The sequence below is a fragment of the Ceratosolen solmsi genome, unplaced genomic scaffold (assembly GCF_000503995.2).
Source record: "Ceratosolen solmsi marchali unplaced genomic scaffold, CerSol_1.0 scaffold29, whole genome shotgun sequence".
Taxonomy (NCBI): domain Eukaryota; kingdom Metazoa; phylum Arthropoda; class Insecta; order Hymenoptera; family Agaonidae; genus Ceratosolen; species Ceratosolen solmsi.
In genome coordinates, this window is record NW_011948417.1 from 7,377,175 (window position 1) to 7,397,170 (window position 19,996).

General features: G+C 29.0%; 1 protein-coding gene across 1 annotated transcript; it reads right to left on the minus strand.

Annotated features, from left to right (window-relative positions):
* Window positions 1–4,509: 4,509 nt before the first annotated feature.
* On the minus strand, window positions 4,510–7,182 carry LOC105359786 (protein transport protein Sec61 subunit alpha isoform 2-like). Its single transcript, XM_011496474.1, has 7 exons — window positions 6,905–7,182; window positions 6,710–6,777; window positions 6,384–6,449; window positions 6,075–6,285; window positions 5,558–5,982; window positions 4,980–5,369; window positions 4,510–4,905 (listed from the first exon to the last, which is right to left on the minus strand). Exons 1-7 carry the CDS (start codon window positions 6,909–6,911, stop codon window positions 4,642–4,644), a joined length of 1,431 nt encoding a protein of 476 aa, XP_011494776.1. The 5' UTR covers window positions 6,912–7,182; the 3' UTR covers window positions 4,510–4,641.
* Window positions 7,183–19,996: the final 12,814 nt, after the last annotated feature.

Sequence of the window (19,996 nt, forward strand, 5' to 3'; positions counted from 1 at the left end):
TTTACGAGAGAAAATATTGTTTTGTCTCACAAAGTGATGCACTGCAAGAAAAACGGACTTTAAAAGGACGAATAATTTTAAAAAATTGAAATGTATAAATTTTTTTAATAGAAAGTTATATCATTTTGTGGAATTACGAGCTAATGGATTATACTGGCAATTTTTAATTCCGTAACTATAATATACTGGATCTTCAACATAGATCGGAAAATACAATATCTTCATTTACGCCTAATTTAAGCTTTGGAAATTGTATCGGCGACTTAATATTAATAAATGAAACTTACCGAACGAACATGGTTGGAATGTTTCAAATTCTTCAGAAACCCATAATACAGTAAATAAAATCAACGACATTGTTCAAAGCACAATTAAGGTTTAGTAAATTAATTATAACGAGTAACAAATTCAAGATGAAATAATGCAATTTTTTTTATAAAACCATCCAACAGCAATTAGTGGGAATAATAATTTTATTAATGAAAATGATACAAAACCAATATCTCAGTTCCAGCAGATAATTGGAATGAAATTACGGTTTTCCATCTGGTAAAAATGACGTATCAAATAGCTCAACCTTTTATAGACATAAAAGATAAATATAAAAATCTCTTGAATTCCATATTTTTAAATAATAACGAAAATTTAATTCCCATTTAATACAATAGATATTTTATGTATTGTATAAAAAATATTAATATTTATGATTTTAATGTACTTTATTCCCGTTTTAATATCTACTTTATTGCTCGCAATGTCGCATTACAATATTTGAAATATTACAGAAAAATTAAATTTTAAGGAAACATCCAATAAATTGCAGAATTCAAAATATAAAAGGTGTAGTCGACAAATCACCTTCAAGATTTAAAAGTTTCACCTACTGGTGGAATGGTTTTCGCCTTACAACGATGAAAAATCTGATGATAATGAATTAACGGGTAAGTTGAAGAAAGGTGAAAACTGTATAATAATAAGAATTCGAGATTTGAAAGTATTATGTTTGGACTGTTATGTGTAAGGGAGAAAATTTTAGTAAAACATTTAAAATTAATATTTTACCTGTTCTAGTATTGCGGATCTCACTTTTCTTTTTTTATTAAAAATTATTGGGAAAATTTTCTTTTCAAGCATTGTTACAAAGTTATTAATAGAAAATACATTTTTATTCGCTATAGCATTTACTGTTTTTAGAAATGCTGTAAATCTTAGTATAATGAAAATTAAGGCTGATGAAGATTAAAATAAATTTAATAGCGTTCGATTAATAAATTAATAAATTAATACATATATTTTAAATATTAATTTTTAATTTCAATTAATTACATAAATATAAAACATTTGAAAATGTAATTAATATTTTTAATTAATTTCAATATTTATTTATAAATTATTTTGTATTTTTAATTACAGATAATTCTATCTTTATTCAAGAACCTATTTTAAAGATAACATTTTCATACACGCGCGCACGCACACGCACATATATATATATATATATATATGCACAAGATTTTGTTTGTCAAGTCTTTTTGATTATCGCATGTTTTTTAATTCAACAATTTTTATTAAATTTTTTCAGTTATTTATATTATATGTTATTTTATTTTTGAAAAATTAAATGATTATAGATCATGTGTAACATAAATGTGTATCTTCGTAAATTATATGAGCGTATATAATAAGAAATTTTTAAATAATATTTAATATCATTCATATATAGTTATTATAAATCAATTTTTATTAGAACATCTATATTTAATGAATCTATTTAAATAAAAATTTAAAATAACAAATAGATAATAGAAAAAGAATTAAATTTTTAACTTTATTTTGTGTTTTAATCGGATTGTCGCATTTAATTTAATAAGACTGAAATTTGCTGAAAATGAGGATAAAACTTTTATTTTAACAATTATATTCACAATTCTACGTATTTGAAAACATTTAAGAATTTCTGTTAAATGAAAAGAGAAAACCGACATGTGTATTTAATATTAATAACCATAGAAAATACTCGCTTAAGCATGAATATAAATGAAAATATGTATAAATACGAAAAGTATTTTGCTAATAAGATTATTCAATTTAAATAGATTTCAATTACTATTTTATATTGAATAATAATAAAGAACTTCATTAAATAACTATGTATAATAATAAGGAAAGCTATAAAACAATATCGTTTATATTCTTATGCTTGTTTTAATTATTGAAAATAATATTATTGCCAAAATATTAGAGTATTGAATAGAACTTACAGAATTGAATAAAAATTATGATACCCACCAGTTTTATTTTCCAAGTATTCTCCTTTTCAGTATTCGCACGCCTACTGATGAACGTAACATCTCAATAGACATTACATTTCTTGTATAACTTTTCATTTACCTTAAATACATAATTTTAATGTTTTCATTGTCTGATGTTTATCCGTTGAATATTTCGTTAAATTAAATTCTATTCAACTTGATCAATCATATAGTTATAATGTTAATTTGTTACATTGCAAAAGTGTGCTTAACACCAAATAAAATAAGCTGGTTACACATGTGTCATTCATGATTAGATTCGCCATGTCATTGAAGGCGTATATTTTGATCGATAATAGCGAAGAAAAAAAATCATAAAGTGTATACAGAGTTTATTATTTATTTTAATTCATATTTATTTTTGTCATAAAATATTAGTTATATATTTATATATGTGTAAGTATGTGTATTCATTTCAAATTTAAATATAGAATAGCCATGACTATTGTGCGGGCGCGACAATTAACTTTCGTTATATTGCATCGTTGTTTTTAAGAAAAACTGCAGGTATAATATAAAGTTTATTGAACAAGCATTGAGCGATACTACGGCTAATAATTTAAAGTTTGATATTATTCATTATTATTATTCTATAACGGTTAATAAAGAGTTAAAATGATGTGTTAGTAAATTGTTTTTTTTTTTTTTTTTTTATCATCTTTGTCTTACTACTGTAATACCTCCACCAATTAAAAAAAGAATTTATGTCTTCAACAAATATGCTCAAATTCGAAATGTGTAAAGTGATAACATCTTTACTCACGACTGTATGTGTTAATGTTAAGTACAATCCTTTACTTTTGATCCTAAAATGTATATAATTTACATGCATGGGAACAACTGACATAATTAAAAAAATATTTCATTTTATTTGAACTTTAATTATTCACAAACATCGTTTATAAAAACTTCAAAAAATATTTGTAAAAAGGATTTATATTAATTATAAGTGCTTTTTTTACACAATGCAGATATTAAAAATATAATTACTTATAAACAATTGTTACAATTATTATAAACTGATAATTAATAATAATTAACGTTTAACATAAATTTCTCATGAAACTTTTTATATAAATAAATTATTTATAAAATTACTAAAAAAAAAAAAAGATAAAAAAGAAAGAAAACAAAATTTTTTCATTAAAAAATGATTTGTTTCAAATTAATATTCAATGTTTAAAGAAATATACGCACATTACGTTAATATTTTATATAATAAAATTTAATATTTATTTTTAGAAAGTATATATTATGCGTAAAATGGTCTTGCTCAATTGGTTTTCATGTCAATAGAAATATATTGTTTAGGATAAATGCTTATAATTTTTTTTATGTAATTAAGTAAATTTATTTTTTATTTTTTTTAATAAATAGGCAAGTACACTTCAAAATTTAAAAATACCTACCCACTTAAGCACCTTATGCGTTTGTAAAAAGATAAAAATTTTTTTTGCTAAATGTAGCTTAATTAGCAATATTTTTTGTATTGTGGTTTTTTTTTTTTTTTTAAACATTGTTTTGAACTCAAAAATAAAATTATTTTATATACCTTATTTATATAATTTCTATTTATGCCCGGTAATGAAATAAGATAAGGAAAATAAATATTTTAGACAATATTGTTCTTGAAATTGTACTAAAAGTAGTCTTTGTTCTATAACATTTAGGAATAATGAAAATTGCTTTCTTGTCTAAGAATCAACTAATAACATAAAATTCAAAATTAAAACAAATATAGTAAAGAAAATTTGTTAATAATACAATATGTATTATAGGAAATTAAAAAACAGTTCAATAAATTTGTTCAAAAGGTTTTGTTACTTTGCCAAATTAATCGATTACAAAATTAAAAAATTCTTATTAATATATTATGAGCATATTATGAATTATTAACAAAGCCAAATTAATTAATTTAACATAGAAATATTTATAAAATTTCTTTTACGATTGAAATAGAACTAAATACATCTTTTTATACCTCTAAAGAAACTATGTACACTGTCATTGGATAGTTTTTAGTAACTTTCAAATTATGCCCTTGCATAGTTTATCAGTTGTCAAATTTTCAGCGAGATTATCATCATCGTACAAAAAAATATACATCGAAAATGACGTTCTTATGTTGTAACAATGATGAAAATTCGTGAAAATGAAATTAGTATTACAGTCGTTACACGAGAACACAAATCTCATGCCAGTTTACTATTGTACCCACCTTAACATGCGAATCTTCTTAAATAACGCCTAACATATTTCTTCGCATTAAACTATTTTCCAGTTCATAAAATACAAAATTCACTTTAAGTTCAACAAAATTTCATGAGTCTTAAAAGAGTAATGTACTCATACCACCCATTTCACTTTGTTCTTTGATAAAAATTTCAAAGTATTGATATATAATTGTAACGGCAAGTAGAATACCAGTTCCAGAACCAATTGCACCTAAGAAATCTGCCAGTACCGAAAGAGCGCCAATGCAAAGACCACCAAATGCCGCTGCAGTTGGGATGTAGCGATTTAATTCGTGAATCAGAGACTTTTCTCTATGACCTTGCATTACCATTTGAGAATCCTTTAATTGCTTTGCAACCTTCAAATTGAATTAAACGTCCGGGTTGAAACGTGTAATTTTACTTTTGAATAAAATATTATATGAATACATACATCTTTAGCGGAGCTTCCGGAGATTTCAATCCAACTTTTTGAGAAGAATGCGCAGGATCCCAACATGAAAAGAATGTAGAGAACAGCGTGTACAGGATCCTGTACAATGTGCCCTACGGATTCAGGTGGGGAGAGATAATAGCATAGTCCACCGACGGGATAAGATCGAGCAGGGCCACCGCCACCAACATCCGACCAGACTCCAAGCAGGTTGACAATAATGTTACCATGAAATTTCACGGCCAACATTTGAGAAATGACGTACAAGTTAGAGACCAGCGCAGATTGCAGGATAATTGGAATGTTGCTCGTGTAAAAAAGTTTAATGGGATAGCTACTTTGTTGACCACGATACCTCGCTGACTTAATTGGTAAATCCACTCTGAATCCCTGAAAATTATAAAAATAATTTTTTCAATCATATTGTCATAAGTCGAAACGAAAGTTCCATGTTACAATTGTCCGGTAGAGCGTGTAAAGTAGGAAGTATTTTTTCAATTTTCTTTTGACACTACACAATATTAATTACAAGATTATAAAATTATTCGATTAAAACTGATTAGTGAATGTATATTTACCTGGAAATATATCACAATGGCAAATACCAAGATCGTGGCTAATAAATTCATTAAGTTTGGAAGATTTTGCCTATAAAATGCCTCCCGCAAAGCCCTAACTTTGTCTTGTCTCGTTGCTAAAAGATGAAACAAGGCAATGACTGCGCCCTCAAATTCCGTACCACGGCCTGTATTAACAGTAGTTGGAGAAAATGCTTTCCAAACAATAGTCTCGCAAATATTGGTAGCGATGAAAAGAGAAATACCACTTCCCAAACCATAGCCTTTTTGCAATAATTCATCCAATAGCAAGACAATCAGTCCTGCTACAAACAGTTGGATGATGATCAAGAGACATACTCCAGCTCCAATTTCAGCTGGGTCGCCATACATTCCTGTCATTACGTAGACAATTGCCTGTCCGACTGTGATGACCATTCCAAATACTGCAATCGCACAAATAACAACATGCAACAACGAAGCTTACGACCATAGTAGTGGTATAATTAGCTCAGGCATTAATCAATGCTTGACTTACGCTTCTGAGCCCCATTAAATAGGGCCCTATCCTTTGCCGTATCTCCAACTTCGATAATTTTAACACCAGCCAATAGTTGCATAATGAGGCCAGATGTCACGATAGGCGAAATACCAAGCTCCATTAACGTTCCCCTGTTGGAAGCCAAAATGACACGAATCCAATAAAAGGGATCCGCGCTGTCCGAGGACATGATTCCAAACAGAGGTATCTACAAAAGCATTACACATATGTCAGTGATTTGGAATGCACGATACGGCAGATTGATACAGACAGAGCCGTCGGCGCTTCCTAATATTAATTACTTACTTGGCAGCACACTAGGAAAATAAACAAGGTAATGGCAGTCCATAGTACTTTTTCTCTAAATTGTATCTAAAAGGAGAGAAAAAAATTTATTTACATTAGGTCGACCGGTCAGCAAAGCATCATGCTCTATCGACGCGATTAGTTAGCCAGATGGTTAAAAATGTTGGCTCGATGGAAGCCCCGTTACTAGCATACGGCGCATCAGGCCGACTCGACTAACCGTTATTTACTGGTTAAATCGAGCCCACCGACCATTTCACAATTAAAAGGACCGCGTGAATGTAATTTAAGTAAGTGCCATATGTCATGAATTGGAAGATACGCACCTTGCGCTGTGGCTTCGCGATCTCCGGCAGAATACTGCAGAAGGGCTTGATGACCTCGAGGAATTTGACTGTGAATAAAGCAAAGGGTTGCGGTGAATGGTCGGATGTACCGTTAAACGGCAGCCGCTGGCGAAAATTTCTGGCTCCCAGCCGTCAGAAATGATAAGTACGTTGGGGCTAACGTTTATTACTTACTGGCCATGATGAGGGACAAGACGCGAAGGTCCGGCAGGGACGAGATAAGTCGTCAAGTCGCAATGTCGCGATGTTGCGGTGCCCTTCCAATCTCGACGAACGTATCGAGCCAAAGGTTAACGCTGCAGGCGGATGACTCGCTCACCTCACTTATCTTTCAAAACGCGAGTTTCTTCACGTCCAACCGATTCGACGACGACCTATGGAACATGGTGCATCCGGCAGCAGTGGCGTGCCTGCGAATATCAAAACTACGGTGGCGGTGGCGGTGGTGGTGGAGGTGGAGGTGGTGACGGTGGAGGTGGTGACGGTGGCGATGGAGGTGGTGACGGTGGCGGTGGTGGCGGCGGCGGTGAAGGCGGAGGCTGCGGCGTGGAGATGGCCGGTTAGGCGGACCGTCTTTGACGCTATCGGTGGGGCTGTCGACGTGGCCGCCTCTCGGCTCCTCGTCGTAGTCTTTGCTCTTCTCCGCTCGTGTCTCTCGAGAGTCGAGATGCTCTCTTTTATCTTGTACGGGAGTCAGGACGCTGCCATATCGAGAATTAATAATTTGTCATTAGTACGGGGGAAGAGCCACCGCCGCTCTGCTGCTGCTGCTGCTACTGCTGCTGCTGCTGCTGCTGTCGTCTTTCTAGCGTTCTTCACATAATTCGCTTATCAGAATTCCGCACAAGCCCTTTTATTATTAATATAATATAATCCCGCTGCTCTCGGGATTTGTTTACCTCTTTGCTAAATGAATTGCCGTCGCCGGCTGGATTCTCCCAATGTAGTGGTTGGTTTGCGGTCGGTAAGGAGGCGCTCGTTTCTAGCGACGGCAGTTGAGAGCGGCCGGAATGGGAACTACTTGCCAACCAGCAGAAAAACGCGACATAACCGACTGGAGTTCCCAGGCGTTTGAGACGAAGGCCAACAGCTAGCGCCGATCGAGGGCTTGTATATTGATTATGAACCACCGTCTTTCGTATCACTTTGATATTGTTTAACGTAAAAAACGGTGTATTATTATGGCACACACGTGCGTGTTGTTAATTAAGCAAAACGACCTTAGGCTTTGTCGCGATTGCTATTCGATTAATAGGTGACGAATGCCAGAGTATTGCTTTATTAGCGGGATTAGTAGTTGGCGGTCGAGCGGACGACGTTTTATTTAGTCGTCGCTAATTTATTATCCGACGTACAATTTAATTTATAAAATTGAAAGCTCGAGCGAGATGCATTGCCTTATCTCATTTGGCATGGATTAGAGTTTAATTATGAGCAAAGACATTATGTTTTAAATTACTTTTCTCTCTTGAGCTATTTGGTTTTTAAGGTTTGAAAAGTCGTTATTATTATTATTTTTATTATTGTTATTGTTATTGTTATTATTATAATGGTTGTACTACGTAACATTCCGTGAAAAGGCGCTTTTATGTATCCAGTAGAGCATAAAACTTATACGCTATACTTGCGTTATGAGCTTGTGGCACCGGGTGACACGATTACAAGGATTGCAATATCGACTTTTATCCTTCGACTTGTCGTACCGATTGTAAATTAATAAGCCTATCAAATTGAAGAACAGTTTAATTTATCTTTTCGAAGCGTATTAGTCGTTCGTCTTTCATTATTTCGAGCGAATATATCAATGCTTTTATCATTATTGATAATATCATTTATTTTTCTCATAAATAAGGTATTTTACCTTTAATCGACAATCTCTATTTCTATGATTAATCTAATTAATAATTTGAGTTATTGAGAATTATTGATGCATTTCAATCTTGCTTAATACTAAACTGTCAAATGCATTCATTTTCTTTTTGTTTTTATTTGATTTTTTTCGTCCCGAACTCGAGTATCATACTAAATTTAACATCGATGTCAGTTAAAAGTTTTTAATTCCTTTCGATATGTCTGGAGCCAAGACAATTAAAATCATGCATACTCTTATCAATATATTTTTATTTACTTATTTACGATAAGTTGCATTTATATAAAAGCTCGATAACTTTTATAACATTCAACAATTTTTATATTGCACGAATACTTGTATATTACAGATATAACTACAAATTCGAAGCTATGACAATGATAAAAATTAATGATATTATTAAAAATTTTCAATAATAATTGCTAGAGAGAGAGAGAGAGAGAGAGAGAGAGAGAGAGAGAGAGAGAGAAATCGTTATTTATAAATTGGTAGAAAAATCAGTTTGTGCATCTTTTCTATGAACATTTCGTCAACATTATTTTTACAATAAAATGGATAAAAGCGAAGTCCCACTGTTTGAAATTTGATAAAGCTCCTTTTACATAGCTGTGCTTTAAAAATTGATAAGAGCATTGCCCCCCCCCCCCAAACCCAGTTCATCAAAAACATTATGTAAAAAAAGAAGAACGGCGAAGCATAGAGATGGATGGCGAAGAGATAGAATAACGACAGTCGGCGAGGCTCTACTAAATCTATCGGCATGAATCTAGAAATGAAAACGACGACAAGTACTTATGGAGAGAGACGCCAAGACGAGGTTGGAGTGTTGGAGCAGTATTGCACGTCGTCGGAAAGCCTGAATTACGCTTTCATATTGGGCAAATTATTATTTGTTGTTGGGCACGATCGAAAGCGACAGTAACACGAGCTTACAACGCAATCGGCGTCTCACTTATTACTAGGCGGAAATATCCAAGTGCAACGACTCATCAGCTCGCTCGCCGATAATCCACCAGACGTCGCGAGTCCGTGACTAATACACCAGCTGATACGCGATGCTCGCTTTTCTCTCAATGTGTCGGGCTCACTCTTGGCGACTGGATAGATCTCGGCCGGAAACGGATGAAACGAGGAACTCTCGTGAAATACGCCACTTTATTATTGGGGACATGTCAGCCCTAACTTCATAATCGGCCGTTTCTAAAAGCTCCAAGAGCTTCGAAAACGGCGCACTCCAATATCCAGTGAAATACATTGGCGACTACGGCGCGAGCCAGCGAATTAATAAGAAAGCGTTTCACCAACGTTCAATCGACTACGAGCACACAACTCGAAGTAGTTAAACTAATCTTATATGTGTTATATGAAAAACATAATTTATATCTTGAAAAAATTATAATACTACATTATCGCGTCGTTTCGTTTATTACGATTGAAAATGTTTTTTAAACATACTCGACAATATCTAAATTAGCTTAAGCCCGCTCTTCATTTTTCTCGTTGTTTATTTCAAACCAATTAACAATGTCATAGAGCACTGCTAAACCATGCCCAAATAGCTTTACAGTGACTTATTGGTACACTTATATTTACTTGTTTATTTTCAAACAAACAGTAGTCTTAAACGCGCTTATTCCACTGATTTAAATTGCTAACATTTGCGCGTAATAACAAAAATTACAAGATATATAAAAAAAAAAAAAAAAAAAAAAAAAAAAAAAAAAAAAAAAAAAAAAGAGAGAGAGAGAGAGAGAGAGAGAGAGAGAAAGCCAAGATGCTTGAATTTTATGAGCTATGAAGCATTATATTGTTTTTACAAAATTAACATCCCTCTTTCTTATATGGATGTATTTGGTAAATAGACATTTAAACGCCTTAAGGATATTTTTTAGGCACGCCATTTCCACGTGAGATCGTTGTTAATTTAAATTTCAAAATCTAGTATTTAATGAGAAGTAAGAATATAATAATTTAATATCATTATGCTCGAGCGATTGGTGATATATGTGTAATTTTTTTTTTAATAGAACGCGATAAAGCCTAAAGGTTACATAATATTTGAAATAGAAGTGATAATTTAGTTTGTGCAAATGACGAATTCAAGACGGACATTCGAATCATTTGCATAATAAAATAATTGGATCTCGATATATAGAATATCGATATATAAAAATAAATCTAGAAGAATTACTTAAAATCAATGCTTAATTATAACCATATTTTTATTTATTTTACAGTTAAGAAACATTAAAATCATCATAACAATTTTGATATGGAAACTGTGTAAATAGTCAAGTGTCTTAGAAGACTGTCATGTGAATTACAAAAATATCTGTAATCAATACATCTTATATCAAAGTATATAACAATAAAAATATATTCTAGTAACTATTTTTTAAAGTGAAATGAGAATTACTAAAATTTCAAATTTTATTAATAATATCTTTAGATTTATACTTATATTCATTTTTCACGAAAAAAAAAATACATATATATATAATATAATTTTACTTTAATAATACGTAAATATCAAAATATTGATAAAAAATAAACTTTAAATTTTTCTCTATGCTTTTCATTTATGATTATTGTGTTTTTCTAGCATTAACTATTGCCTTACAGATAAAGAATCTTATGATCTTTAAATATGCAAAGTAGCCTTGAAGAAGTGTTAACACGATGACACCGATAAATTTAAGCAAAGTACATAGTTAATATATTACATAATTATATTAATATTATTATAATAATATTATATAGTTTTCTGAAAAATTAATTATAGCCATTAATATAATTATTAAAAATATTTCTTAATAATAAAGATATACGTGTATGTGAAATAATTCGAAAACATTTATATAAAATTATTGTTAATAATAATTATTTTTATCTATTGATATATATATATATATATATATATATATATATACATAGATTAAGAAACATATAATTAATAAAAATATAAAGAAAACTAAAACAAAGCCTATATAATAATGCGTAATAGTTTTTCAGCTGAAAAGCACAAATTATCAGTAGAATATAAACGAAAGAAAGGTAAGATTAAAGTAGTTCAACAGTGTATTTAAACTTAAATAATATTAAGAGAATATTATGCCATCAGCAGGATAATGAATTAGTTATAGGTAATAAATAAGAATTATAAATAGAAAACAAATTTTAGAAGATTCTCGTATTTAATTGGATTCTTTAAAAAATAGAATGAAATGCTTTGTATGAAGAACTAAATCATTTTTTTTTTATAATATTTAAATAGATGTTAATCTATATAATTAGTATACGATCGATTATTAAACTTATTTAAGGTACTGACAAGGGGTTTAGCATAAATGGTTGTTACTATTATTATAATACATAAAATTTAGAGATTTAATAGAATACGTTAATTGACATAATAATAGTATATTAATAATTATCATTTTTGCTAAATAACATAGTATTACAAATAATAAATACAATAATAATAATTTGAATAAAGTATATAGTAGTTCGATATAAAAATAAACAACTAATAGCTCAAACATTAATTATAAAGACATAGGTATTATCGAGAGACATTTTAATCGAGATTTAATAAAATACATATATTTGAATATTGGTTTGTAATAATAATAATAATAATAATAATAATGATAACAATAATTGAGCGACGAAGGTAAAAAATTTTAAGTATTAAGGAAACTTTTTTTTGAGAAATCTTATAAAGATTAAAACGGGAATAAATGATACAGTAGATGGTGCAATCATGAAATATAATGAGTTCTGCGCTATACTTAATGTACACGAACGATTAAAAAAATAAAATAAAAAATACAAGAATAATGTGTTCAAAAAAAAAAGACTATTTAAAGTAAGAATCTTTCAAGAGGACGAAAACGAAGATCGGAAAATAATATTAAAATGAACAAAATGTACTTATGGAAAGAATTTGAAGCAAATTTGATATGACTAAAGAAAAATTACATCCTTGAATAAATGGAAGAAAATCATCTTAATTTTTTAAAATTACTTCCATAAAAATATTAAATACAATTGAGATACTCGATGTGTTTACATAAAGTATATTAAATTACACTAAATATATTAATTACATGCTAAAATGAGATATTACATTACGCAAAGGCAGTAACATTTTTACAATGAATATTTTATCTTATTACAGTATTAGATATATTTATGAAAAGTTTGTAATTTCATTGATTATAATTGTAATTACAGTATTACCTATTTACTTTTTCTAGTATCTTAATAACTCTTTTTTTTTTTTTTTTTTTTTTATTAAATATTTTTTTATAATTTCAATTATGAATCCAACAAACGTTGAAATCTAATATCGTTCTTTTTGATGCAAAAATATTGATAGAAAATTGATAACAATGAATTACAATTCACTTATTTAAAACATCGTCAATAATTATCATAGAACCTTAGAATAAAAATAAATTAAGAGTAGTTTTTTTTTTTAATTTAAGAAAGAGAAGAGTTGCACTCTTTAATATATTTACATCACAACTTACATTACAATCTATTGAATATTTACAAACATCTATAATTCATAAAATTGTAAATATTTGTCTTTTAAAATTTATGTTTAATAAAGATTTTAGTATTAAAGCTCTTACTTAGTTAAGCATCTTTTGCTTCAATCGCTTGCGCCGTACGCAATAAACGTACAAAATGGCTACGTACGTTTCTATAAAAAAAAAAAAAAAAAAAAAAAAAAAATCAAGCAAGTGCGTGTAGACTTTCGTAATAAAGTAAAATAATTCGCGTATTGTTTTGGAAGCGTTGGTTAAAGCAGGATATGGGCAATGTTATTGAATACGTTGGAAATATCGAGTTTGATAATAACAGAGGCACAAGATAAGTGTAATACAGGGCTAAAATACATACTGTTGCGATTATAAAGAGCGGCGAAGCATTAAGTCGCATTTCGTTCGGTCGCTCAGATCAGCGCTTACTCGAGGCAATATTAATGATAAGAGGATAATGGAGCGATTAATTAAACGTGAAGTTATATTTTACTCGGTTATAATCCGAATATTTATTAAGAAGCTATGTATGGGTTGAGGGAGTTGAGGGAGCTGGCCAGGGTAAATCAATGCTTCTACGTGATAGTTTTAAGCGCGAGTCTATCGAAGAGTTAAAGAGTTGAGGCAAGTAAGGCGAACGCGGGCCAATTAAATAGCCAAGGAAAAATTGGATGGAATGGGCCTAAGAAGAACCAACTCTTCTTCTCTCCTTTTATTTCACCTTGTTAGTTACGCGGACTATGGATACGCGAGTGATGCATTACATAGCCGCCTGGCCGAGCTTTACTTTCAATCAATATGGCGTTGCGGCCAAGACGACCGCGTACTTATTATATCTGCGATGTATGCACTATCGCGCCACTTCTTCTTCTCGCTATTTCATTGCTAGTGTAAGTAAGTGTGTGCAAAGGGAACGAGGGAGCGCGGAACAGGCTGGACGTCGGCGGGGGCGACGGGGTAGGGAAAATGGAGGGGATATCTATTTATACGCGGATTCGTATCCTTCGGAAATAAATAGTATTTAACGGTTAGCTGTGGAATGGAATGCGCTTTTGCTTAGCTCGCCACATTCGCAATCGCTATCTTTGACAATTAAATTATGTGCTATGTATTAATTTTGTTTGTTTGTTTGTTTTGTTTTTGTTTTTAATGTGACCATCTTGATAAATACTAATTGACGCGCGAGCGCGAAATAAAATTATCTTCTAATGGCGCTTTGTATAAATGTTAATCTTACGTTTGCTCACACTCAAGCAAACACACGTCACTTTAAATTTTTACAAACGACAATGTGATTTTTATAAGATATAAAAAAGAAACTAATCTTATATTTATGACGCACTTGTAAGAGAAATTATAATAAGGAGCGTCGTAAAAATCTCATTATTGTTGTTGAAAATTTGTGTTTATGATTTTTCTATAATATTGTTGTATTAACATTAATTATTAAATTAATTGATTGAATTAAATAATTAATTGAACAATTCGTGTAATAAATAGAAATGCTCTATTACTTTCAATTTTATTCGTTATTCAGGACGAATGAATAAATAACTAAACTTATTTACCGTCAATTAGATATGTGCAATGAAATTATATGCTCGAATAATTTTAAAAATTGTAAATTCTGTGAAAATAACGCTAATTAAAATTCCTTTTGTAAAATCAGTATTTGGGTTATACTCAATGATCTATGAAAAACTATTCATTAGTACTTAATTTGAATGTTACAGTAATGTAGTTAACCATTGAAATTTACAAAAAAAGAACGCATTAAAGTTATCAAGAAATGTTACAGTTGACCTTCTATATGATTTACATATGACTTTAGGTACAACGTCATTAAAAGCTTGTATTTAAAACTACATCATATTATGAGATGTAACATTTTCTTTAACTTATAAGCGATTAAATTAAAAATAGCAGACCCCACGCTTCCCTACATAATGTCTACTTTCACGATTTACGATTATTTTTTTTTCTTTTTTTTTTTTTTTGTGCGTTTGATAGAACATCTCATTGCAATTCTAAACTTATATAAAGTTGTAAGCCCACGCTTAATTGTTAGCTATTTCTATTTATGTTAGTATTCTAAATCAAAGTAATGAAACGACTGTATACTGTAATTATAGTTGATTACTGTAATTATAGTTTTGATTTTTTAGAAATTATAATTTATATGGAAAATTGATAGTAAAATTTCTTAATACCTATCAATAATAGATAACTTTGAATTTGAAATTATAACATAAACGAATTTAATTTATTTTAAATTTATTTCAACCCTTTTAAGACAAATATAAGCTATTTTTAATTAAAATAATAATAATATTTGATGAAATCATGTCGAAAACATTTTAAAGAAAAGTAAAACTTGTAAAAAATCTCAGATTCCAATATTTTATCTTTTTTTTTTCTACTCCAGTTTCAATCTTTATATAGTCTATTTTTATATCAATAATGTAAACAAAATTTATAATAAATGTGTATTTAAAAGATTACTTATTAATTTTTTAGTATGTATTATTAACAAAATTTTAAAGACATTAACTTATTCGTGTAAAATATTTTAGAATGATAATTTATTATATATTGTAGATATCAAATGCATTTGAATTTTTGCAAACAGACATATCGTTTTTATTAAATTTGTTAATTAAAATTAATCTTTGTATAAAATGTACACGACAGCACAAATTGTAAGGGTCAATAATACTCCTAATTTTTATTAGATGTAAAGCCAATGGCATATAACTATACATTTTCATGTGCTTTGTTATTTTACTTTCAAAATGTGTAAAATTTATTGGCTCTTAGAATAGTATTAAAATAATTTCCTAATAAGGCGATTGCGAATATTTTACGAGCAAATAACTATTTAATAAACTATTAAAAGTTAAACTTATGAATGTATATCACTTGGATGTTTATTGTTTCGGAAGTTTAGTGACAGCTCTAATTTTGATGACATACCATGAGAGTGTGATTATTACTATTAAATAAGATTTAGGCTTAATATAATCAAAGGCTATGGCTAATGTCGATAAAATTATATTTCGCAGCAGGAAAATCTTGACAGTTTGATCGCCAGTTTTTAATGTACGTGCCAACTTATAAGTACAATAAAATTAGCCACGCCAAAATGCATTAATTGCAGAATGAGAAAAAATACACATCCATATTATAATTAACTATATATGACTATATGGATATAAGCAAAAGAAAACTGAATTTATTTGTATTTTTCAATCAATGAGTTGTGAATTTATTAATATAACAGGGTTTATTCTACTAAATTTAATTACATAATCAAGAGAGGGCGAAAGTCCACTATTTCCAACTATTTCCATTTATACTAACTGAATAGTAGCCTAGATTTGAAATAAAATATTCTCATTTATGTGAAATTCAATTTCAAACGCTCTAGTTAATATTATGCTTATTGATAACTGTTACATTTTTTAAGCGAATATACAAGCGAGAGAAGATGTCTTGAAAAATGGTTAACTATCAAGATATTCTATTCTTTAGCATAGTGATAGTATCCTTTCTAAGTGACATACAATATTAGATAAATGTATTGCTCAGCTTAATATTGCTGGCGTAAATATAATAAAATAAATACATTTAATTGAATTTTTGTTATTAATTTTTTTTAAACCAGTTATTTTCTAAACTGCTTGTATTTTTTATAATTATTGTTTCATCTGTCGATAATATTTAAGTTTTCTGTAAGAGAAAGTACAGAAAAAAAAAAAAAAAAAAAAAAAAAAAAAAAAAAAAAAAAAAATACAAAAGTTCGTTATAATAATTTGATAATTCTTGTACATGCAATATCAATTATATAAGTTTTGAAAATTAATTCCAGTTGTTATACTATAATAGAGTACATATAAAATATACTTAAACGTTATATTATAGATCAGTAATGAAAAATTGTTTCAGTTGTTCTTAGATATCAATTTTCAAAGTAACTTTGCTAGTAAAATTTCGCAACTCTCTATATGAAATACATTATATAACATTATTGCCTATTATGTTATAATTAGTGCGCAAATTATGAATTAAGTATTAAATAATTTTATCTTAATATGAGAAAAAATTTGCAATAGATACCATTTATCAACCACTATTTAGATTTTTAATGTAGTAATATTTAAATTTTATAATAATATATTTTCTATTTATATAATTATAATGTAACAAAACATAGTATAATACTATTCTTATATTTTCATTAATTTTATTTATTTTTATATAAATAATTTAAATAAATAAAAAAAAAAGTGTATATAATTTCATATACTGTAAAAACGGTATATTGATTAATAAATCCTTGTATATGTATTGACTATGTTTTAAATTAATATTTCATGAGAATTATATGAAGGATTGTAATAATTTTGACATTCTTTGATAAATTATTAAAAGTATTTTTATAATTAAAATTGTGTAATGTATAGCAATAAATATATAAATATCCATAAAATATTTCATACAAAATAAATAAAATTGTTTTGAAAATTTAAGTATTAGTATTAAGTATCCTTAAAACGTATGAATTTAGCGAGTTGCACAAATAACTATTAAATTATTAGATATAAAATTCATACCCATTATAAATTAAAATTAAATTGCTTTACTTTTACTTTCCTTAATTTTAGATTTAATTGAAAAAATACAGGCCGATAAAAAAAATGATTTATATATTATATTACAACTGAAAATAATTAATAAATTATGTTAAATTAGTGAATATATTAAAAAAAAAAAACTATGTTAAAAATATTGCAATAAAAAAAAAATTTATATGGTAAAAATGAAATTAATATTACATTTAAATATGTAATTGCTGAAATGATTAAAAAAAAAAAAAAAAAAAAAAAAAACTTTCATTAAAAATAGAAGAACATTGAAAAATTCTATTTGCCAATAGGATAATATAATATGCGTATAATCATGCACTTTGCATATATGTAATATGCATGAATCCTTTATCGTATAACGACTAGTGTAATAACGAATTATATTATTGTATCTTTTTTTTTAACTGATTTTTATTTATCGGATTAAGAACTTTTTAATGATTAAGAATTAGTTTAATGGTCTTTATCGAATGGACTGGCATGTAATTTTGAAGTTTAAATATTTAAAGACATTGCTCAAAATTCGTGGTAAATATTGAATTATTGTATTACTAAGAATAACTAAGAATGAGTTTTAGGATTAAATAAAAATGCATTGCAGATTAAAACATAAAGATACAGTTATCGGATCATTAATACGTTTTATTTTCAATGTTATATAGAAGAAAAGAATAAACGTATTATTTTATATACTGTAAAATGTTTTTTCATATTGAATATAGGATAATATTATTTTGCTTTATAAATATTTATAGAACAAAGTATAGTTTTTCTTTGCTAGTATTACTAATGAATGATTAAATTATTTTCGTGTTTATCTTATCGTGAAATTGTTCAAATGGATATTACTCGATTTTAGAAAAATATAGTTTGATCTCATAAAGATGAAACTCGCGCAATAAATCTGGGAAGTTTAAATTTACTTTATAGAACTTCAGGTATACCGTTCAATGAGACTTAACTTCATATTTTACCTTTTCACTTTTCTTCCAATGAATTCCTTAAAGCTAAAATTGAGTCTCGAGATCGGTTGGTTTTCAATTTTAAATGAATAAAGTTTTACGTTGAGCTTTATTTTAGACTCATCAATCATTTCCGCTCCTTACAACGTACTTTTATCCTTAATCGTCTTGCCGATTGCACTCTACACTTTTAGAAATGGAACTACCCTCGAGTTACTCGCGCTTTTTCTTTCCATTATTATAGCTTGTTTTTCTCTTTTTTTTACCATTTTTCTCTCTATCCATTTTTTTTTTTTTTGTCTTCTTTATCTTTCTCTTAAATAAAAAGGTATTTTAATGGTTGTACTAGTCGCTAACAGAATGTCGATAAATAGCATAAATAAAGCCGGGAATGGAGAAAGGTGGAAAAGCTTAATGAGCACAAAAATTGCCTGAAAGCTGGGCGACAAGAGCATTCGAAAAACAAGGTTTTAACGGTACTCGTTTCTCTCTTTCATTTCGCAACTCCTACACGCGAGTACATCGATCTTGCGGACTGCATGGCGAGGCTTACCAAGGGCCCAAACCAAGTGCACTGCACGCCGCGAGAAAACTACGCGTCTGGAATACAATCGAGTGTAATCTCAATAGAATTAGAATCGAGCTCCTCTTTTTAACGTCATTGCGGATTAGTCACGTGACTTTGTGCTGCGCCATCTTTCGGAACGTATTGCGAACAACGTTTTTTCTAGCGCTTGTCAGTTGGCGTGTTTCGAGCGTCTCTATTATTGCGGTCGATTGTCTTTGTCCACCTCTTTGTCTTCCATTCCTGAAGAATTACGTATCATTATCTTCTAATTCATCGATACTTAAGTGCCTCCGAGACGTTCTGTATATTTTCATTCATTTCTAACGTCTTTGTGTTTCTAAAGTACAAGGCACCTTCTAAACGAATAGTAAAAAATACCGGCAAATATTTTGGACCGACGTATACGCATAACTGTTTCTTCGGGGGGTGATATATAAGCTATTATAGAATATAATTGCTCACTGATGGAGTTCACAGTATTTTACACAATATTTTAATACTCGAGTTTAAAAAGCATTTGGAGAAAATGCAAGAAAATAGATTGTGCGGATTCATTTAGAAAATGTAAGATCGGAGAAAGTTTAATCCAATAATGCACATTGCTGTTGTATTGCAGTAACTCCGACACATTTTTCTCCAGAATATGATTTCACGTCAATGCACCCGTATG